General features: G+C 36.3%; 1 protein-coding gene across 1 annotated transcript in view; it reads right to left on the reverse strand.

Annotated features, from left to right (window-relative positions):
• The window catches only part of CCDC93 (coiled-coil domain containing 93), a 38,869-nt gene extending 15,694 nt beyond the window's left edge, over positions 1-23,175 (reverse strand). Inside the window, exons 1-9 of the mRNA XM_010077353.1 lie at positions 23,065-23,175; positions 18,898-18,996; positions 17,452-17,508; positions 12,609-12,709; positions 9,396-9,435; positions 7,905-7,997; positions 7,380-7,430; positions 6,190-6,276; positions 1,305-1,421 (exon numbers count right to left, since the gene is read on the reverse strand). Of these exons, the coding sequence (XP_010075655.1) occupies positions 1,305-1,421; positions 6,190-6,276; positions 7,380-7,430; positions 7,905-7,997; positions 9,396-9,435; positions 12,609-12,709; positions 17,452-17,508; positions 18,898-18,996; positions 23,065-23,139 (720 nt within the window). The 5' untranslated portion in view covers positions 23,140-23,175. The remainder of the gene's footprint in view (positions 1-1,304; positions 1,422-6,189; positions 6,277-7,379; positions 7,431-7,904; positions 7,998-9,395; positions 9,436-12,608; positions 12,710-17,451; positions 17,509-18,897; positions 18,997-23,064) is intronic.
• Positions 23,176-24,237: the final 1,062 nt, after the last annotated feature.

Here is a 24,237-nt window from a genome sequence, read left to right on the forward strand (position 1 = left end):
ACAAACAGGAATGCATCAGTTTAAGAAGAAAGAAACTAGTTCAGCATGTTCCAAAAGAAATGCCATCTAATATTTACCAGATAAAACATTGTCATACTCTGCCCTTTGAAAGCCTTTTTTTTTTTTTTCAAAATAAATTAAGAACCTCCATCAGTTCTTCCTAAAGCTTTTTATTAAAGCTAGAAAAAAAGAAGAGAGAAACAAAGAACAGGAGAGGCAATTAGTCTTTCCAGTTTTGTGCATAAGTTTTATTTCTACAGCTTTATTTAAATTTAGTATTATTTTAATGTTATCAAGAGACTTCAAAAAACGTTTCACAGCATATGCTTTACTGAAAGGAGATTTAAGTTTTGAAGGGATAAATATCCTTTAAATAAAGGTTAGAGACTATTTTATTCTTATTTTAAAAATAAAAAATAGAGTCAGGTCTAGTAAGTGGCTGAGCAGGAAGGTTTAAAATCTAGTGCTCCCACAGTTATTCCACAGCAGCTAAGGCTTTCAAGGATACCATTCTTTTAGCTCTGCTATTTGTAAGACTGAACACATCATTGTCATAAAATGTGCCACACAGACAGCTAACTTTCAGAGCCCCTCTACCCCCAACATTTAATAGGTAAAACCATTTAAAATGTAAGGCCTTAAGATGTTACTGACAAGAGCAGAGCAAAACAAAAAAACCAGATGAAGGCTGCTGGAGCAGTGCTGTACTTGACAGCATAAGTCATCAGCAGCACTTTTTCCTCAAGTACTATTTTTTTTTTGGCAAGCTCTTCCAATTCCTGGCTCTGGTGTTTTCATCAGATTCTGCAAGCTAAAGATGGCATGGTGCTGATTACAGCAATATGCATAATTAAAAGCAGCATTTCATTAATGGCTGGGTTTATTTCCATTTAGACTTTTCTGGGTTTAAATGGCAACAGCATAAGTAGGTTGAAATAGAGGAATAGTGGTTCTTACTCTTTCTTATAGGTACGAACAGAACATCAGTCACAAATTCAAGAGCCTTTCCCCCCTAAAACAAATGTGAAGATGTGAACCAAGCAGTGACTGTGCAAAACCACTCACAACAAACAAAGAAGCCAAAAACCCACCTTAGTCAGTGAGACAAGCTCACTCATATAAAAGAACAGGAAGTGATAAAAAGTTTATTATAGAATATTGTTGTGGTTTTAACTGACTAACATGTTCAGCATGAAAAATTGCTGGTGTAGAAGATGGCTTGCAAATCTTTTCTGGATGGTAAAAGCTTTGTGATCAACCACATTTATCAATGTTTTCTTCTTTATTACACAAACAATACTCACCTCTTCCAGGAGTTTGGTTTTATGTGAAATCTGCTTATTCAGAGATGCCACCTTCCTTCTATGTTGTTGGGCTGCTCCAAGCCTTTCTGGTCGCTCCTCAGCAGAAAGCTCAGATTGCTAAAATAAACAATAAGAACAGCTTGTTGGACCTTACACTATTAGTTCCTGCTTCTTCAGTAGCTCAGGAAATGCAAAAAACCACCTGTGATATTCTTTATTGAGTACTGTGTCCCACTATCCAACAGAAAGAATGACTTACCTATTTATCTCGCATCAAGATTAGGAAGCAGCTGAACAACTGAATTACATCCCAAAGGTGACAGGTAAAGTAAGCTAAAAATAAAAGTCAGATGCCCTGGGACGGGTGGAAAATAATACAGTATACTAGAAGAAATAAATAATTTTTTTCACCAGCATCACAGTTAAACCTGGTAGAGTTCCTAAACAGAAAAAACACAAACATGCTAAAAACCACCTTAAGCAGTAGTATTTACTGAACTTGTTGAATCACAGATGCTGCATACCCCAGTAAGCAGATCCAGAACTTTCAAAAGCCTTTAACAATTGTGTATTTAGATTCTGAAATACTGGCTTGGATGCATCTTTATGCTGAATGACAATGACATAGACATACTCAGTGTGGTAGATACATTTACTGCCCTAAATTTACCGCCCTAAGGCTTTTTTTTGTGTGTGTGTGTGCGTGTGTGTGCGTATTATGGACACCAGTCTTTGAAAACGACCCAATCCAGCACGCATTGCCAAGAAAGCGTCTCATAAATACATAATGAAGACAGCAATCTGGATCCATTCTCCTGTTTTCTCTGAATTGTGAAAGGAAAGCTGCCAGAAACATTCTTTACCAAGAATAACCTTTGTAATAGAAATTGTATATTTGCAGTAGACAAAAGAGTGACTAAAAATCAGTGATTAGATGTCCAAGCCATTATCAGCCTAAACATTATTTGTACCTTTTGAAAGTCCTCACTTAAATCCATCTGTTTTGTTAATTTGCTTCATGCACTCAGATTTCTTCTTCCAGTTAATCCATTTTCCAATATTTCATTAGACAACCAGTTAAGTTTCAACTATTTCAGGTGTTAATTTGCAGTATTGAAGTCTTTGACAGACTCTAAGTGCTTTTTGAATAATTGCAAAATGTTGACAACCACTACAATGTATAATCAGCAAAAATTTTACAAGAAGTATGAAATATTCCTCACTCATATTTGCTCCTAGTATCCATTCTAGGCAGACGGGTAAGCAGGTCTTCATTAACAGCTTAATTTTAAATGAAAATAAGAGGCAAAACCTGTCTTCCACTTCTCCATTTTCTATGTTATTCATATTGAAGAGCAGCTTAACGACTTGTTATACTTGTACATCTACACCAAGAAAACACCAATACCCACATCTTATCCCAACAATTCACATACTTTCTTTCCATTTGTTAGGAAGGGAAAAATGCCTCCAAGCAAGACCTGTAACACAAAACTATTCTACAAATACACATTCAGATTTACTTTTTCCTCTCATTATTTAGCCAGATCACATTCCCTCATCATGTCATGCATTCTAAGACCCCATCCTTCTCACCAGGCGATTAGTCTATCTAATATGCATAACATGCAAATCAAGAGAACTGGAAATACAAGAGAAAGAAACATGAGCTAAACCAGTCTTGAGACTGATCTTGCAAAACCAGCAGAAATCCATACAGTACAGCTTTGGCATAAAGAAAACGTCGTGTCTCAAGAAGTGGACTGTTAAAGCTTGCTTTTTGAAAATAGGAAATAACCACCACTATAATACAGGGGGCTTCTGCAGAAAAAGTTTTCTGGTCTGCAAACAAAAATAACTAGGGTCAAGCCTCGTACAGTCAAATTGGGCTAAGGATCCTCTCTGCTGCAACACTACAGCTTTCAAGTTACTGAGGAACTGGGTTGCAACTTGTGGAGAAGCATGTATCTTTCAGCATAGAAGGAAGAAAGAACAAATTATGGAAGCTACTTTGCTTCCGACACTGTTGTTGTTACCAGATCTCTTACTAGACTGAAACAGTAGTTGCCTTTTGAACATAATTTAAGAAAGCTGTATCTAAGCACTAGTGTCTCTGACTGTTCAAGATTATCAATTTGCTACTCTTATCTCAAAACAAGAACTTCAATTACTTGTGTGTCCTGGTTTCAGCTGGGATAGAATTTTCTCTGTTTTCTTCTTAGTAGCTAGAATAGCATTGTGTTTTGGTGTGACACAACAGCATGACAAAAAGGGATACATGGATACATACTTCAGCTCATCTACTTACAGATGTTATTCCCACCACTGACCAGTGTAGACTCACTTCTGCATTCCTCCCCACTGTCTGCAACTGCTAAACTGCCCTAAAAACATTTAGCCAATTCAAATAAACAAGTTAAACAATAAGTTTTAGTAGCCTCGTTTTCTATGACATAATTTTTTAAGTTAAAACTCCATATTAATTATGCATGAGGATCACTAATCTATGGCAGCTCAAAACTGCTAGCCAAAATAAATGGTTAATTCTAGACATCAAGAGCCTGCCTCCCACTGTAAACATGTAAACGTTTTAAATGGGAAGGAGAAAGGAAATATATGCAATTAATGTTATTCTTTGTAATGAGATTCTCTCACACATACTAATGCTACAAACTTCCAATAATTAAAGAAAGAGAATTCAATCATTAGTCTACAGAGCTTCATATTCTTAAAAAAAATTTAAAAAGAAAAATTTGAGTCTCTGTACAAACATACAAACTTTGTAGCAGTAAATAATTTTGTTTATCTCTTCACATTCAATCATCTTCTACTAGCAAATAGACTTCAGAGGTTTAGATCTCTAACTCCATCATAGTTGCCTCAATTTGAAGTCCACTGTCTGAAGCCCACTGGGAAAACAAAAAACAGTCTCCAGCCCCATAACAGTTCGAATATATTTTCAGTCAAGTTACACTCCAGATCTTTAGCAGTCATTTCAACGTAATTTGCTGTCATTTTTCCTTGACACTTTCCTGAGGCTCAGGAACCCAAAGATAAAAATCACTGCATCTCACTTTATCTTTCAGGATTTCTGCAAACAAAAAAAAAATTCAGAATATCCAATTCTTCCTTGAATGACAACCCCAAGCCATACTAAATGGTTGAAACGGTTATTTCATGTTACTTCAACTGACTGTGTAGGGTATGCAGTAATCTCTGATATATGATTCCAGTCAGCTTCTCAAGAAGTAAGCAGCTTGCAAACAGCATTTAAAACTGTTGAAGAGGATTCTCCTTCAGGCATTTTTGAAGGGGGTAATGTTGAGATGGCACTTCCCCAGTTTTAGTCGTTCTCTCATTTTACCAGGGAACAAGCTTTTTCTCTTATTCTACTCCTAGCAAAACCTCCTGCTATATGGGACAATACTTGTAAATTCTCAGAGGATGAATCCTTCTAAACACAGTAAAATCAAAGCTACTTTGAATAATCGGCCTTAGAAAGCTGGTGATGAATAGGCAGATAAAAGCCATATTAATAATTTTCTGTCAGGATTTTAAGAGTGAGGAACAACACTAGAATCTTCCTTCCAGTTTACCTTCCAGTTACCCAGCAAGTTAACACAACAGCAGAAAGGAGCGGAAAAAAACAGAAAACTGTATGCATTGATCTTCTGCAAAAATACCATGTTGTTAAGACAAGTCCTGGCACATGGCAACATCAGATCTCAAATTCTTTTTGCCAGCTATCTTCACTGGGCCCGTGGATTCTATTAAGACTCTGGCAGACAAATAAGCACTGCTGTGTTCTTCCAACTATGAATAGTTACAGGGATTTAAAACTATTAGAACTATATCCAAACATTGCTGATGCTTCAATAAACTGATTGATAACATCCGTAATTCTCTTCCCCTGGTGCATGCATACACACACATCCAAATTTTTGGTCCCATACAATAGATTTGAAAAGCGATATATTTTTGGTTTGACTTGAGTCAGTTCTTACTTTCCAGAGTATTAATCAGTGTTCTACTATAATAGTCAAGGTCCTGCTGCTTTCTCTCAGAATAGAAGAAATATAACATTGAAATATGACCCTTGGGCTTCTGGTCTTCCAGTCCTTTATAATAAAGAAAGGCCAAGAATTTGCTATAGACTCTGTTGAGTTATAGGGTTTATCTCCCAAATGGGAAAGCTCAATACCTCATATGTGTCAACAAAAAGGAAGAAATATGAGAAGACTATTCGACAAATAAGAGCGACCTATAACTCATCTCTGGCAGTGATGTATTGTATGTATTAATTGCTTGAAGAGCCAGATATTCTTTTCACATTACTGTAAAAACAACCACAGTTGAACATAATAAATTGAGCCAATAGACACAGTTAATTGTCTTGACTTCCAAAAGCAACACCGGTTTGTTTTTCATGATACTAGATTCAAACCAAGAGATTCAGGACATGACTGATAACTGGAGCCCAGTGCAAGTAAGATCCCAGCATCTAAAAAATTTGAGAAGGCCTAGATTCTTCTCTGGGCAGGCCCACAGAACTGTATTTCTGTGCTTAACACTCAACATTTTAAAATGCATTAAGAGTTCAGACCTCTGGTTTGAACAGGTATCAACTCGGGCCCTTCTTTATTAATGAAAAAATACAAGCAGGGGCTTAAATCCAAACTACTCATAAATACAACTCAGGAATAAGCTTGTGCATGTTTAAATCTCATTAACATACTTTCCTGAATCCTGACTGTGCTGTTATCCACAGCATATGAGAAAGAGCGTTGTTTCAAGACAATAATGGCAATTAATTTGGAAGCTTAAGGGCTAAATTAACAAGCTATCAAACATGACTTGGTAAAACATAATCAGGTAACACACTTACCTTTTCAGCGTATTCTGACACTATTTGCTTGATCTCATCTGACTGGAGTCCAACAATCTGTCCAACTGTGCTTGCTGTCAACTTGCCCTGCAATTGTGTCAAGAAAGTGTTTGGAGTTTTGGAACTGCCTGTGCTTTTCACACTGCAATTTCCCCAAGCTCTAACTTTTACAGAAATGCACAAAACTTTTCCACTTGCTAAAAGTCTGTAATAATAAAAAAAGACCAAGAAACATTTCACCTCAAAAAACCCCCAGCAAAAAAAACCAACTTAGCTGATAGAAATTTCACACTTAAAACTTTTCAGCAAACAATAGAGGTAATTTGAACTCAGATTTCCAAAAACTTACTTTGAGTTATATTCTGTATACCGAATTTTGCATGTGCAGTAATCAAATTTACTTTTAGAGCACATTTTGAGCCAACCTATAACAATGTAGTTGTGTGAAAGATTGCACCTTTCAAATTGGATGCAAGTACAAAAACAATCTTCAAGTAGAACTGAATTCTACAGTGGATTTCAGAAGAAACTACGTCAATCAACTTTGAGACTACACTAATTACTATGTTTTCTTCTATGACTTAAGCATATACAGAAGCAATGTTTAACAACTGCATTTCTTCCCAGTCCTCGCACCTAGAAATCAAAATTTAAGAATTTTCAAAGTTACAACAGGCTAAGATTTCCATTATATTATTGCCTACAACCAATTAAGAATTTGAAAAAAAGATACACATCCACTATTTTCAGTGTCTTGCACTAATGGTGTTGTTTACAAGTATTTATCAGTGCTTTGAAAAACACCTTGAAACCCATACAGTTTTCCTCCACTCTCCCCAGTAAAACAGTTTACTCCTCTGGATAGCTTCACAGGATGAATAAAATAAGATCATACTGTATCTTGGGTAGCTGCTCCATGATATTTTTCCCCTGAGATTCTCCTTGTAGAAACCATTTGAAAGAGGCACTTATTTATATTGCTTTTATCACTTCAAGGCAAATGATTAAGTCATCAGCCTCATAAAAATTACTGCCTTCCTAATTTAAACATTTTTACTTGCACTCCCTTCATGAAAATTTAAACGCAGTCATCCCAAGACTTCAGACTCACCACTAACCTGATTTTAGGAATAAACGCCACAACCAACCATAACCTAAAAAAAGCTGTATCAGTTTTAAATGCTGCTTACCTCTTCTGTTGCCATTGCAGCCATTCCAGTCATCAGAGTTTTAATGCGAAGCTAGGGTAAAATATGAGGAATTACACACAACAATTTATCTTTTATTATTTAACTTATTTCTGCCTAGTGACAAGGACACTTGTACACAATTAGTATCATATAACACATGTATTTTAATGTGTGTAATGGCACAGTAAGTCTATGAAAGTTAAAGAAGAGGTGGCTAAAGTTATCATATAAAGGAAAATTCCTTATAACAGTATAGGTTCACTCAGAGTATTCAGCTCCCGCTATCAACCGAAAACTGACCTTTTAAAAATTCTCAGATTCCAAACCAAAAGTTGATTTTTTTTGGTATAAAATGTCAACAAACACTGAGGTTTGTGCATCAATTTCAGGTTCTGTATTTTCCTGCGGGAAGCAACTCCCACATCAGCTAAGCATAGAAATTTTCCTTCCTGTAGAGAACGACTGGGTGGTGATAACTGCTGCCCTCCCCCAGGTGAGTAACATCCTACTATGTATATGGCACACCTCTTCAGCAGCCTGGAGGTCATCTTCATCACAAGGCCCAGCTTTTCCTGCTGCTGCAAGCCCTGGAGGTAGCGCAATTTTTTTATCTTCAGCCTTAAAGAAGAAAATATTGTATCTAATTCCAGTAATCTGAAGTATTACGACAACAAAGAGAAAACTGGAATATACCTGTTCTGTTTTACATGTTAGCTACTCCATCCTCACACTCCAATTCATGCCAAGCCAGGTATAACCCTCACTGACTTCTGAAGTATTCCAGCTGTTCAGGACAGCGTCTCTGGCTTGCTATGGACACGTCTGGTGCAAAGACCCCTTATTCCACAACCTTCTAAGAACTACCAACCATGTAAGACAACTAGCTACTCCAGAATATTATGTCTGCTGTATAGGAGAAAGCTGGGGGTTTTGTGTTACAGAAATAATTTTTTAGAACTTAATATAATTTAATATTGGTATAACAAACATACAACATAAAAAAGTATAAAATTACCTAGTTCAGCCAGAAGAATTCTTATCACTAAAATAATGAGAACCAGTGACAGAATAAATTTCTAGGTCACTCTATTGCACCACTAACCTATTTCATCTTCCACTGCTGCCCTACTGGTGACTCAATTCACACAACACACGTGATGGCCTTCTAATATACAACATTCCAAAGTCAGTAAAATTTTTGAAGAAACAAAATGAACTCTATACACATGACTGTAGCCTGGCAGTTACTTTGAGGGGACAAAGAGGTATGTCTACATTTGGAAACACCTCCATTTATAAAATTTAAATATTAAATTTGTATACAGCCTTAATGTACTCAGGGTATTGCTGGGTCCATGACATGCTTAATGCATTTCTTCATTACCTCTGTCTGTAATAAAAGCTTGCAGCCAAAGTAATGTCTGCACTGAAATAATAGAACTGCAAATACTCTGACAAGGACATTTTATGATTCCATAATCATCAAAAGCACAGCAAGAATGCTGCTTTCAGGAGGCACTATGATTTATTTATGGAATGGTATCATGTTTCTCTATCACATTAAATAACTTGTTATGTCAAAAATGCCTATAAAATTTCTTACCAAGCTGAATGGTTCTTCAAAAAGAAAAGGAAAAAACTCTTTAATGATCACATCATGGAACACTTAGTTAAAAGATACTCATTAAACAGACAGGATATGTTCATTACCTCACATTAAAAAAGAAAACAAAACAAATAAAACACCCAAGTCTCCTTTCTTCTAAGTGAAAAATGTTTGCAAAATGTAACCTTTAAGTGCAGATGAAGGGAATGCTTTATAAAAGGAGGTAGTAATCAATTGCATCTTTCATTACATTCAGAATTTTAGTTACAGTTAACCATTTTTAAGAGGTGGTAATAATAGTAGTTAGAGCTGTTTATTCTGTTGTATTCCTTTAAGATCTTGCAGTAACCAACACTCCAGCAAAAACAATGCAATTCTTCCCACAATATTTAAAAACAGTATATCTTTACCTGTTCCGTTTTCCCTGTTTGTCTGCTAAATCCATACCTCCTAAAAGAACAATAGTAACATGAAAGAAATACATTATTGTTTACAACTTCCACAAATAAATTAAAGTTTCTATCAGTTTTCAACATAAGAAAGGCACTAAGAAGTGAACAATTTCAAAATCGTTTCACTAAAAAGTGAATCGAACAGCCAGGTTTGGGTTAGTTTTGGAATGCTTCAAATTAACTAAGGAAGCAGGTACCGCAGCATATTTACAGAATAATTTCAGCTCTATCTACTCCTTCCATTAGGAATTGCCAATCTGTTCATAAAAATATTGTCATGTAAAGCTCGTGAAAAGAAAAAGCAATGTTCATTTTCCATTTGGAAGTTAATCTGCAGCTATTAGCTATACACTTCTGAATTCTGGGAAGGCCTTGGGAAGTGGTCCGTGCAATCTCGCCCAAAACCATTTATGCTTATGTGCTTTGAAGAATTTCAATTTCTTACTGAAGAATGGCATTCAGAGCTTTAAATTTTTTTTATACACTCAAACTCTTATACTTCTGTTTTTTTGAGGGAGAGGAAAAATTGACAACTGAGATATGTTGTTAGTTTGGAAATATTATCTTAAAGAAAAAACAGGCAGAAAGAAATTTTAGACATGAGTAAGCAATCATCTTCAGCATTATGAAGCACTAAACCCAGCACATACACAGATATGAAAAGAAGTGATGTTCCTGATGGACTAACTTACAGGTACAACAGTTTAACTCCTTAACTACTGCAGAAGCAGGACTATTTACAAGCCTTTTATGGCTAAAAGTTAAGTGATCCTCAGCAGCATCAATTGTCACCAGTTCTCCATTTATTCAACACTCATACTTAAGAGGTAAATTCAGTCATATTTCATTACAGCATAACAGCATAAAGTTTTAAAGAATTCCCCAACATTAACTTCTCTCTGCATTTTAAAGCTTAGCAGTACAAAGAATGCGGCAAAGCACGACCCGCACACAGAATATGCATAAAGTGACATTAGTGTAAAAGCGTTTGCAATTAGTATTGCCGTTATCGTATATCTGTTCTCATTTTTTGTAGGAGCACAATTTTATTTTCACACAGATAATTGCATCTGAGTAATGAACCGCACCAGAACAGCAATAACAAAAACTGAAACATCAGTTGTATCAACAGAGAACCTAGATACCGCCCAGGCTTAACATTTCACATCTATTATAGCAACTGACTTTGTACTTTGCTGAAAACTGATCATATGCAAAGATGTGGCAATGAGAGCCCTTATCTGAAGCAGACTATGTAACTGAGTGGAACGATGCTCACCGGCATCACTCCACCCTCAAGCCAGACTCTTGCCTACCACATTCAAGCTCACTTGCGATAACCTTTAAGCTGGAAGCCACAGGATCAAAAAATAATTTAGAATACAGCACTATCACTCACTCTATCTGGATAGTGCTGCATTTGGCATCAGGACCTTGCAAGACCCTATATTATTAGTTGGACTGAGAAAATTAACTTTTGTGATCAGAGTACTCTGAAAGGAGCCATTTCTATGACAACCAAGAAGCACTTAGGAGGAAAAAAAAAAATCCTCTACTTCACAATTTTCTACAGCTGCCATCTACATGCAGTAAAAGAATTAAAGGTTCACTTTAACTATTTGAATCCTAAAAACATTTAACTCTACTCCTAAATCTACCAAAAGCTTACTATTTGCCTTTTTTAGCAGTGTTCTAGTTCCCCTAACATTGTCGAAGAGGGGACAGTAACCCCTACTGCCTCTACAGACTTCTTTACGTATCTCCGAGTCCTTCTACTCTTGTTATTTTATTACTAGGTTCACAGCAGACACACTATCATCCTCCTTAAGAGTTTGTCTACCAAAACACATGAAACAGACATTTGTGTGTCTCTCTACTGTCATTTTCTCCTATGTTCTTTATTTTTGCACTATATCAGAAATATTTTTCTGATCGAGAGTTTTATGCTTTGAGAATTCATTATGGAAGCATTACCAAAACACATTCAAATCTTGCAACTATCCTAATTTTCTCCCACTTCCATTCATGTTAAGCTCTTCATGCCAAACAACTAACTGTATGTCTTCTAGTAAGTACTGTCCTTCATTCATATCACCAACTTTAATAGTCAGACCAGCAAGTCTTCTGTCATGCTCCATGCCCTTCAAACACCAAATACCTCTTCTGCATTTGTTCTTCTGCTAGGACTCTGCAACTTTAATAGCCAGACCAGCAAGTCATGCTCCATGCCCTTCAAACACCAAATACCTCTTCTGCATTTGTTCTTCTGCTAGGACTCTGCAATGTCACTGAGATCATCTCAGCAAATACTATCCTGAAAAGGTACTTTCCTTCCCAAATTCACAAGTTCTTGGTCATTTTCTTAGTCCCGAACCACTCCTCATATCACAGACAAATGCATAAAAACAGCAGAAGAAAAGTACTCAAAATGATGAGTCAAAAAAAGCCAAACCAAAACAAAAACCAGCTACGGCTTTATGGGAGAAGCCACAGAAGATACAAAAACAAATCCCAATGTCATTCACAGTCATTAAGAGGTCAGACAGCAGACAAGCTGTTCATATCAGGAAACTATGAAAAGAAAATTGGAAACAGAAACTAGAAACAGAAACTCTGTAACACTATTTTCGGCTGTTTGGAGAACTCTGAGTAAACCAGCGGGACTTCCAATGCTAATGGGTAAGTGCAAGCCTTGGTAACGTTCCCTCTATATGGAAGTTTGCAGAAAGTAAGAAGAAAAAACACTAAACCATAATTCAGCCTCCTGATGTAGCGACCACATCAGAACTACAAAAAGAAGCTATGAGAATTTCAGTTCCTTGTTTCACTGCTTTCTGGGGATTACTCGCAAAGAGGCAATATTGATTAACAGACACTATCTGGAAGCAGCATCAATTAAGCCATTTTTATGAAGCAAAGAAGTATGTTAAATAAACATACTCCACTAGCAGCATAAAGTCAGAACTTGGTCTACCATTGTACAAAACATTGATCACACATATGAAGACTGAGAATTTTACAGGGTAAGCAAACAAAATCTGAAACCAAATAGGAGTAAATCTGAAACCGTTTGGTTTTCTAGTAGTAGAAAAAAAAATCCAAATTTTATATGCAATGCTCCTAAATACACACAATATAAAACCCACAGACAATTACAATGAAGCCTTTCACCTGCCATATTCCAGAAGTGTAGCATGAACCTTTGATTCCTCATCTAGCAGTTCTTCAGCTCCCTTCTGACGTTTATATTTTCTCTGGGGTTTGTAAACTTCCTGTAAGACAGTGAATGAATTCAGAGCTTGTAAAAGGCTTTTCTAAAATAAATGAAGAATTGTTATCTAGAGTGATATATATCACTGTTTGCTTTCCAACTCAGTATACTTACCCAAATAAACATCCTTCACTTTCTCTTTTTGGAATTACATGATAAAATCTTACTGAATTTACTTCTAAACAATTTGCTATAGACCCTGTCTCATCCAGGGCTGAAAAAAATTATAAATGCGTATTTAACAACAAACATGATTACTTCAACCATCTGCTCCATCACATTTGAAAGAAGAGGCAAAAATAACACAAACACATCTTAAAAAAATCCCTGTGATTTAGCTGATAAGGCCAGTGTCTAGAATGTTACCTCCTTTGTGAGTTAGTTCTAGTTTTGATCTCTTATTAGATAACTCAATGTAATTATTATCTACTCAAATCACAGGTTACAATGGAACTGATGCAGATTTTACTGCAATTTAAGGAATAAAAATATCTTAAGAAGTTTGGTACTAAAATCATTCCATCTCATGCTATCCTAACGTGATCCCATAGCTGGACAACAGCCCATCAAACAAAACAAGGATTCACAAGTACTGTTTTCTGCAGACAAAGCTACTTCCAATTTAAAAATGCTATCTTGACCATTAACATAGACACCACTGTTATAACACTGTAAACATGGCCTTTTTTCTTCCTCCTGCCATATAGATCAACTATGCCACTATAAAAATTTATATAACATTAGAAAAATTATTTTACCTCAAGCGCAAACAAAACAAAACCAAACCCCAACCCAAACCAACCAAAAAACACCCGTGAGATCCTCAGCTTTCCCCAATTTAGAAATTTGAACCAAGATAAGATTTACTTTGATGGGAAATATTTTTCCTGGTGGTTTGGTGAAAAAACAGGGTGCAGTGAGTCTGTAATGCAATATTTCTGTTGCTGGAACAAAGAGTTTGAAGTTACTTGAAGACTAGTATTTAGTGCTATCATGCTAGGAAAGATACTGAAAAAAACTAACCAAGAATCTGTGATCTCAAAGATTTTTTTTCCTTTTACTCCAATTGATACTTTTAAAAAGTGCCCCCCCAATCAATTTGATGACATTTTATCTTCTCCTATTTCTGAAAAGAAATTCTACCCCTTATCACAGCAGAAACGAAATTAATCATCACCATCAAATAATCAGCATTACAAAAAGGAACATATCCCTCTCTTCTGGTCTGTTTTACACTCGTATCTTTTAAACCCTTTGAGCGCCAGGCTCAGAATGCTTAGAACAAAGACTTTACAAAAACAAAAGCTGAAATCAAAGCTTAGGCTTTCCATGTATACTTTTAATTTCAGAAAATCCTATTCACATGGGACAAAAGATTCAATGCAAGAAGTTGCAAAGATTCTAAAAGAAAATAAAAAAGAAAGATTTTTTTTTGCATGATCTGACTTTTTGTACAACATAAACTATTATTTTCAACATGCAATTCCTGCACCATAACACCGCTGAAATAGCTTTCAACCTTTTTTAAAGACATGTAATCCCAAAGCAGACATTTCAGACAAGGGAAAATAGACAGTGTTCCTTGTCAAGTGTCTCCTGAATTTGTTAGTTACCCTTTGCAAGTCTGACTTCATTTGTAATCTGAATTTCTGTAATCTTTGTTTCCAGCTATTAAATCTTGCTCCATTTTTGCCTGTCACATGAAAAAGCTTTTTATGATCAGGATTCTTCCAAAAAATGTACTTTCACACAAAAAGCAGTGGAAGTTGTAAAAATAATTATAGCTTTTATGGTGGCATTCTATAACCTGTTCTATATAATGTGTAGGCATCATACCACAAACATTAGTATTGGCATCAGATAACTGAGTAGCTGAACAAAACCACTGCAAGATAATCTCAATTCACTAGATAGTCACCTTGCAACGGCAGTAGTTCTTATTCCAATAACCATTACTGATATTTAGTATTCCCTTCTCTAACCTTTAGGCCTGATCGTGACCATAAATCTCATTGTATTGTCCCCGTGAGAAAAGCAGGGCAGGTCCTTAGACCAGAGTTATAATAATGAATTCAGACCACAGACTAATCTTTCACACTTGCTGGTCCCCTTTTACAAAAGTGGATTTCTCTTCCAATTCCAATGCATACTGATTTAAAGGTGACCTGCGAAAGAGCCTTCATCTAATGGCCACTTTCTCCTTCTTCCAGTTCCTATGGATAAATAGGAAAGCTTGTGCACTTTCTCCCCCGAAAATAGCATGTGTTCTTCTAGACTGCAGTCGTGGCATGATGCCTTAAGAGATCTCATGAACTAATCTTCCATTAAGAAGACCAGGTGCCAGCTGTAAAGGATATAGTCCTGACAGAGCTCATACATTTAAAGAAGAGGTGTTTGTTTAATGATATGCTGAGCAGTGATGAACAAATGTCAAAAATTTATCTACCATGATGATGCATGTAAAAACTAGAGATCTGTGATCCAGAGAAGGCAGGATACACCTTTATCAACTCTGCAGATGGATCCAAACCAGGGAGAGCAGCCTGCATGCCCAAAGGCAGGAGAACTATTCAGAGATATTGACACAGGCTGGCTGAATGGTGCAAAATACTATCAAACTTTTAAGTCTGTACCTTGTTTCCCTTGCTTTTCACTATCTGTTTCATTCTTGGACCCTGAATATGGGACTATTCCCATAGCTGCAGAAGTAGACACATGCATATCTAATTCCAGGACCATGACCTATGAATTTTAAAGTAACAGCCCTAATACACTGGGTAAGTAAAAACCATTTCACTGGCTTCAACCAGTAAAGAAACACCTGATCTGGCATACACGTACTGCTTCACCTTTGCCATGTCATTCTCTCTGAGCTCTAAAAAAGCAATTTCAGAAAACATGGAGGTAGATATGTAAAGGAAACCCAACCAAGCACCATGGCACTTTGGACAAGGCACTTGAATGGACCTGACATTTACTAGGTAACGGAATGCTGAAAGTAGATTGCATTCCTTCTTTTCAGACAAGTTCTCCCAAATAAATGCACTAATGAAAAAGAATAAATTTAAAACCCCAAATTATTAGAACACAAAAACATCTCTGTTCCTCGGCAATCAAAGGCATCCCTTTATCACTGTGAATCAAGTATCTTCTGGGTTTATTTAAATGACACTAAAAAAAATTTAGGTACTGGTGTCTCATTACAGCATTGCAATTACTTTGCTTCTATCTCTTCAGTGACAAAGTTGCTATCAGCCACTTGGATACAGAACCGTTAGTGCTATTTAAAGACAACAAAGGTAGAAAATGGACACACTTGAAAAATTAGGACAACTATTCTGAAAATTGAAAATAAGCAGAAGCTTAACTAATTTCAAGTGCTACTTGATACAACACATTTGGAATATTTTTTTTTTATATGGACTTGCATTCTCTCCCAATTTAAAAGGTTATACAGGTTCACAAACAAACAATAATACTCATTTACAAAGGGAGCTAACTTGTAAAATTGAAAACAAATCTTACTGGAAAGACAAGTATTGCTGGTTGGAGTAAAAAGCTCATTGTAGGTCTGCCAATAAGTTTAAAAAAAAAACAACAAAAACACACAAAGGAAAACAACCAACCATGGGGAACAACAGTTAAATAATGCAATTGAAATTTTCAGAGCAAGAGTAATTATTCAAATAGATATCTTTTAGGCTCAGCAGCACTCAGGTAGCTAATATAGAAAAACAATTACCTCCAAAACATGGCAAAAGAGTAGAATGACTTGTCTGGTCCCTTACACAAGCTATCTTACAGTTCCTTATACTGGCATTTAACGCCTCTATTCATGGAGGAAGTTTGGGGCGTCGGCTAGAGCTACCTGAAACAGAATTGATTTTCCAAGAGCAGTGAGGTTTCACCACTTATTGAAGAGCCTTGGAAGTGTCCCATCCAAAGCATACCCAAATTTCCCATCACTTCTCAAATGCTGGCCTGCAAATTTATCAAGATGGTCAAAAAAACAGAACCGCAGTGAACTGTTGGATTAAGAAATGGTGAAGTGACAAAGTCACAAGCAAACAGGGAAACCAGAGAGAAAGCAAGGCCAGAAACTCGGGCTGCTAGCTAGGCATCTGAATTCAGGTATGAGACAGTGATATAGCCTATATATTTCACATGTCACTCCTGGAAGCATTCATGAACAAGCTTTCAAAAAATGCAAACAGTTTATTCAAGAGTTAGAAGATCTGCATCTGAAGAGGAAGAACACAAGTGATGCTACCTTTACCAACCAACAGTTGCTACTTGAAGAAAACATTTCTGAAGTAGGGTGTGTAGTTTCATTGCTAATTGCAAGTAGTAAAAAAGACAAGTTCTGAAATGCAGACATTTAAATTGAGGAGATAATAATAATTTAGATTAATTTAAATAGTCCAACTACTGATAGCTTCAAACAGTCTGCTCAGGGTTTAATAGTCTGTAAGCTACCTTGTGACTTCTGTTTGATAGTGTGGAACTACACTCTCTGTGCAGGCAGCTGATATGGTTTACCTACTCATGTAGTGTGCACCTAAAAGGTTTTCAATCTGATATGTTGGCATTTGAGACCTGTTCTAAGAACAACGCTCACCACGTAACTTAATTGAGACCTTCTCATTAGAAAACCCAGGATCGGCTGCATTAAAAAGAATTAACCGCCACCACTTTATTACTAAAACCAACTGCTTCTTGATCATAAAAATCTAACATACTTACAGAGATATCAGTAATTGTTTTGATAGCCTTCTCTTTTCTTTGCATGAATTCATCATCCTGCAAGACATTAACAGAGGTGATTAAAAATATCAGGAATGGAGATTAAATCTCAACCGTTCTAATGATTGAGCAAACAAAATTGTCAAATAGTTTCTAACTGAGCTGCCCAATTAATTGTTTGGTAAAATGTTAGCGATTTCCTGTAAGATAGAAAAGTATTTGCTTCTCTCATTAGACAGGTAGGTAGGTCTTCAAAAGTGTATCCAGATCAGCAGCTTTTCTTCCCTCTGCTTATACAGTACCTGACACAAACGCAATCCCAGCTCACTACCAGGATTTCCAATCTTTACCACATTATGAAGAAATGAAGTTGGGATGGGCTTAATGTCGAAAAGCGAAGTTTCCCCCACTGTTATTTTAGTTTCTAAGCATTAAAACCAACAAAAAACCCAAACCACCCCAAGCTAAAAAAATCCCCGTCTCTCCCAGGGGAGATATGAGGGACATCTACCTTTAATGCTGTTACTGAATTAGAGACAAAACTTGTGTTCTGGGTTTTAAGTATGGAATTGCCTTGGGATATGTATGAACTAAACTGATGGCTCCACACTACAGGCACAAATCCAAGCTCTTTCCAGATCTCCTCCTACACCCAGGAAACTTCACATCCTTATTGCAGAACAGGAAAAAGTGAGGATCACAACACTGTCCTAAGCATGTAATTTCAAAGCTGGCAGCATTTGACTACTATCAGAGGAGAAGGAATTTGATCAAGTGCAAAATTACTCTTATCACTACACTTCTAGATAAAACTGCAGCTCTCGCTCCTCCAGCAATCATATTTTCCACAGACAAATGTATTTCCTTTTAATTCAAATCTGTCCCGTCTTTCCCCAAGAAGTTCAATTTTTGAATGAAGTTTTTTAGGAATCTGGTTTTCAAGAACAGATGTTGGGGTTTGGATACACAGAGACAAGATCTGACTTTGAGCACTCTAAAACAAAACCCAAGTTACAGAGCATTAACAGCATATAAATTCTCATTTAGCTAGATTAGCTTCTCCACAGCATGCTGAGTGTCTTCAAACACATTTTGGGCAATGTAGCTCCAGACGCATGGTTAGTCTGGATATACTGCACAGAGCTCTTTATCCACTCCAGAAGCGAGCTACCTGGCAAGCCACACTGACAGAGAAGTACCAAACATTGCAAAAAAACTATGGCAATTGTTAAGCAAGAGTTAACTGTTATCTATGAACTCTCTGTCATAATAGTGTTTTAGTTTTTTCCCAGACAAATTCATACACAGATTCCTCTAGGACCGATTAACAAAAAGATAGCAAAGGCAGCTCTGGTATATTGTGCCAATTACAGAGCCGTGAAGCTCTGGTACTGCACCTGAGCATTTGACATATTACAATAGAAACAATAACTGGCTTAATCGTACCTCTGGTAGACTATGAGTTTTTTGAAACTGTGATATAGAGTAAGAACGGATATAGTCTCCCATTTCTTCCTTTGTTTCTATTGCACGTTTCACCAGCCACTGAAAAAAGAAAAAAAGTATCAGTGGGAAGTGGAAGAATAACAGCAGCAAACACCAAACCACTGCATTATTATTTTTCATACACTATAAAAGCTAAAAGCATATTTTAAGCATACAAACAAGAAAATTTATTTGTAACAATAGTAACTTAGGGACCTACTCCTAACAAAATGATTCAGCATTAACTATTTTATAAACTTCACATTTCCTATTCTTCTGTGTACTAAAAAGCTCAGCTGAGCAATCAGATAATGCATAAGCTAAGAAACCACATCACTTTTCTCACAATGAAAGTTTTACATGGAAAAACCTAAATATTCTTCATCCTGTTGAACTATATTGAACCATACAAACCTCAACGAACCATACTGTTCATACTACAGAGGGATTCACTAGCCCAAAGAAGATCAATCTGCCTTCCCTTATAAGCTCCTTGGAGCAGAGCCTGGTATCCCAAAAATCTTTTTTGAATGTTATTTGTAAAAAGTCTATCGCAAAATTAGTTGTTTTTTTGCATTATTTCTGACTTGCTTTTACGTTCTAATTTCTTATAGTAAGCATGGAAAGAAAATTCCATTGCAAATTTCAACTATTAGGAATTCTTAGTTGACAAATTCTTTTATAAACAAAACCATATGAAAGCTACACAAGCATAAGCAAAGTTCATTGGAACTTTGCCAAATGAATTTCTGTCATCCAAATATTTGTATCGTCAACAAAATCATTCCAAAAAGGAAAATGAAGAGCATCTGTGGAACAGGAATTGATGTGGGCCGCTTTAGACATTATTCTTTTAGCTTCCATCTTTTTAAGGAGAAAAAAAAATAAATATGTACATCCCCCCCAAAAAACCCTAAAGTGCCCTCCCAAAAAATCTGAATTGCATAAATCCTACATCCTAGCAGAAGAAATCTACTACTTAAGGTAAAAATACGTTTTAACAAAGTACATTTCACCACCCTAAGTAGTTATATTATCTATAGTGTTCATTGTTATTACTTGTTAAACATTAATAACATGTTATCAAAATACAGAATAAGACATAATATAGAAAAATACACAGCAGTAGTTCACAATACAAAGGAATGTTAATTTTCTGGCTTTTTGTTTTCATCTAGAGCACGGAATAGCCAGCACACCTCACAACTCACCAGACCCAGGGCTCAGCTGTGCCAGCCTGCACAACATAGAGTCTATTCCACATTCAAAAACTTCAAAACATTACTGTACTCTAAAATCTATCAATGCTGTCCTTCTACTAAGCAGGCCATACTGAATAAATAATAAATCACTCAGTTCTAGGAAGTGTTGGATTCACAGCACATATACAAAAATGTAACTCTCCATGCATACAGGTTCATCCCTCTACTCCAAAGAAACCCTTAAAACAAACAGACAGTCCAGATGTCTTTTATACAGCCTGCGGGCTATGGTATGGTCATCCATCTACAAAGCAAGCTTGAACTGTTCACAGCACCCAGATCTATCAGTCAGAGTAGGAGGAGATGGGCTGGAACTCTTCTGGAATTTGAAGCAATTAGAAGTTGAACAGAAAATGTTCTGGGCTCTCAGTGTCAGGACCCAACACCAAACCTGTCTTGTATCCTTAGTCCATTATCCTCTGACAGAAGACACCACTTGGAACACGACCTCATCTCATTAATCTTAGCTGTACCCCAGTTAGAAGCCATTACAGTTAGGACAGATGCATTTCTATCATATTTCTACTATAGATCATTTACTGTTTTCAAAAACTACAGCCCCACTGCAAAAAGACATATCTTCAAGCCTATGAAGCATTCAAGAAGAACCACATGCACGTATAATTAAAAAAGACTTCTGACATTTATAAGACCACACAAAAAGCCCCAAGAGACTGAAGCACATTTCAAATAATGTTAGACAAGATAAATCTTGTGCACTGCTGACAGCCTGTGCAGGAGGTCACATAAGAGATCAGATCAATCCACGTTTGAACCAGCAACAGTTTTCTGTGCTATAACCATGAACCCCTGGAAAGTGAGGGGAAGATGATGACAACAAGAGAGATGAAAATACAGACTACTAATTACAAAGCACATCTCAACATAAGACTGTGTACATACTTTTCTCTGTGAACATAAGCAGCATTTATTAGAAAGAACAGCACCATTCTGGCCCACTGGGATATTTTTGTAGCAATTTTTTTATTATTATTATTAAGTTATACTACATTCTATGGCAGTGAGCCAAGTCAATCTAACTTTTCTGAAGGAAGGATTCATCTAAATTCCTCCCATCAAGTTCACCAGACTAGCTTGCATGGTGTAAGAGCTATTGGGACACAATTCTGGGTGGAGGAAAGAGCTTCTGTATTATTTAGGGACTGATTTGAGATTTAGAAACAGCAAGTGAAATTTTGAATTTAACAGGGCACTGAGTAAAGTGTCATTATCAAATACGTAATTCCTACATGCCACAGTGTGGTCAGCCTATTACAGCTCTTGTATGGTCTTTTTCAGAACACGGTATACTGGTGACACCAACAGAAGTTTTCCTCAAAGCCTGTCTCTGTTAGGACAAGGTGAAGAACCAACAGTATTTGGAGCAGTCAGAACTTCACAGGGACCTCACAGAAAGTCACAATTTCTAAAAAAGATCCTCTACATACAAAAAAACCAAGGTCTTCAAGAAAGATTTCTTCACCAAGCATGGATTAGATATACCACCTACTGGCCAGCTACTAACACTGAGAATCACTGCTCCAGAAGAAACCCAGAAGCCAACTTCCTCCCTGCTTAGAATTAATATTTCTTCTTTCCAGAGGTAATATCCCAAATCATTTTAGATAAAGCAGGTCAGAGAAGAGAAAACCTAGCGCTAAAATTTTTACAGCAAGAGTAATAGTTTATATTCTCATTTCAGGAGATGAATTATTTTCCGGTGAGACAACTCTTCTATTTGATAAATGTAACCATCCATTATCATAATCATCGCTATCAAGTCACCAGGGCAAGAAATTAACCTGTGCTGGGATGATTTTTTTTTTTTTTTTGGTAGGAAAATACAAGTTTAGAAGTAAAAAATCACATTAACAAGGTACAAACTTCCCACCTTAGGCAGCATCAGTACAGCTTGAAAGCTGTGTAACAGCAGCACACACCACACAACTTTTTGTGGGGAGTGCAGTTAAGTGTGGTTTTCCTCAGGAGCCTCCTACTAGAAGATAACAAGAAAGAGACAACAGGAAGTTTTTCCCACTTCTTACAAGCTGGAATTTAGACGAAACTCTCACTCGCTAAATTCCTTCATAGGCAGGAGGTAAGGAGATGTTTAATGAAAAAGCAGCTTGCTTAACTCTCCATTTTCCCTATCTATCAAAGAAACATTTCTGCCTGCAGATGGAAGTTAAATCAAAAAATGATAACCACATACCAAGGATTCTCAAGATACCACATGGAACTGGAACACATCATGTGTTAGCTTAAACCTTAAAAAAAAAGAACTACAAGCACGCACGTGGTCAGTTAGAGGTGCTCAACAAATACACAGTAACAAGATCACACATCAGAGCAATTTGTTTTTCCACCCATACAGTTCTGAAGTGATACGAATGAAGGATGAATTATGCTTAAAGAAACAACCTCAACCAGCTTTTACCTTATTCATATCCTTTTGATCGAGTGACTATTTTCACAACTTATTCCATAAGCTTGAACACAGACTACTTTGTCCTATTTCCTAGCCTAGCAAAGGAGATTATGAGATTCCAAAACAAGCTTAAACTTTAGTTTCTTTAAGCAGATGTTCCACAAAAGGCAGAATCTGACTCCATTTCAAAGGGTTTAAAGAGTTTGTTTTGTGTTTTTCTTACACATGGATCAAACAATACTTAAGAATTCTACCATCCACAACATTCTATCATCCACAGCATCACTTAATTCTTTAAAAACGTTCATTTAAACTACTTCGCTGTGATTATTCATTCACTAAATAAAGAGACAAACCATAATACAGATATTTGTTAAAATATTTATGAAAGTTTTATGGCCTTTTCAGCAAAGTATCTATACATGACAAAATTTTTACCTGTACAACAGGAAATATATGAATGAAATCCAGTCCCTGGATCTGATGTGGTTCCAAACGATGAGGACACTTCATTTTTGGTAATACTGACACAATTTTTTCAGTTAAGGCACTATTATAAAACAAGAAAAACACACATGTCTATATGCTATGATTTTATTTGGTAAATTACAAATTATTTTTGCAAACACAGTTAGCAGTTAAAAAGTTCCCTCTAGTGGCTTCCATTGCATACAGCTGTGAAAAGCAATCAAACTTGCATTTACAAAAGAGCTTTTACATTGTCTTATATATATTATTAGTCTGCAAAGAGGTGACTAAAACCCTCTTGCAGGTCTCCTACCTTGTGATTTCATTTACAGTATTGCATACAAAATTTTAAGATCTGCATGTCTGGTCAGAGGAAATGCCCACATAAAATACATCTACAAACACCTCTGCATATTATAAAATACGCACACATGAAGAAACACTAGCTTCAAGAACAGTTATACTAAGTAAAAGATACACAGTCAAAGGAAGTCCAGAATCAAATGTAAGGACATAAAAATTTATTTAGCAGAACTCCAAAAATATATCGACATTACTGCTGAAACTTTATGAGTTTAAATATAGATATACCTAAAAAGCTAAATACACAGTACATTTCACATGGTTTTAAGGTATGTAAAACTGAATTTGCTGGCACCCATCTCATTCTACAGCTCAGGTAAGAGCTGCTAAAGTGAAAGGATCACCCCATCACAAGGGATTCACCTAGAAGAACATCATCCTGCTCCCACTGAATCCCTTATTTTAGGGCAAAGTATTTTTTTGCTGCCAATGCTGTCAAGCACATTTTTAAAGCAGGTGTCAGCACTGAGGATGAACACTGTACTGGTAAAATTAAAATTGTTTTCTTTCATGGAAAAATAGTTAAGTGGTCCAGTACTGGCCTCAGTGATATTCAGTATTGCCCAAATGGACAGCTGGCCAACAATGTCCTGGAAGAACAGAAGGGGTGCAAGACATATGAGACAAAGTCTGTGAACAGAGCCTGAAAAGTTATACTTCCTAAGAGAAGTGAAAACTTTAACATAATTTTTCTAAGGCAATTTCTACTATGGCACCATACTAACCTACTACAATATGAGAAGAGCAGCATTTCTCAGCACAATCACAGAATCACAGAAT

This window comes from Pterocles gutturalis, unplaced genomic scaffold (assembly GCF_000699245.1).
Source record: "Pterocles gutturalis isolate BGI_N339 unplaced genomic scaffold, ASM69924v1 scaffold38258, whole genome shotgun sequence".
Classification (NCBI taxonomy): domain Eukaryota; kingdom Metazoa; phylum Chordata; class Aves; order Pterocliformes; family Pteroclidae; genus Pterocles; species Pterocles gutturalis.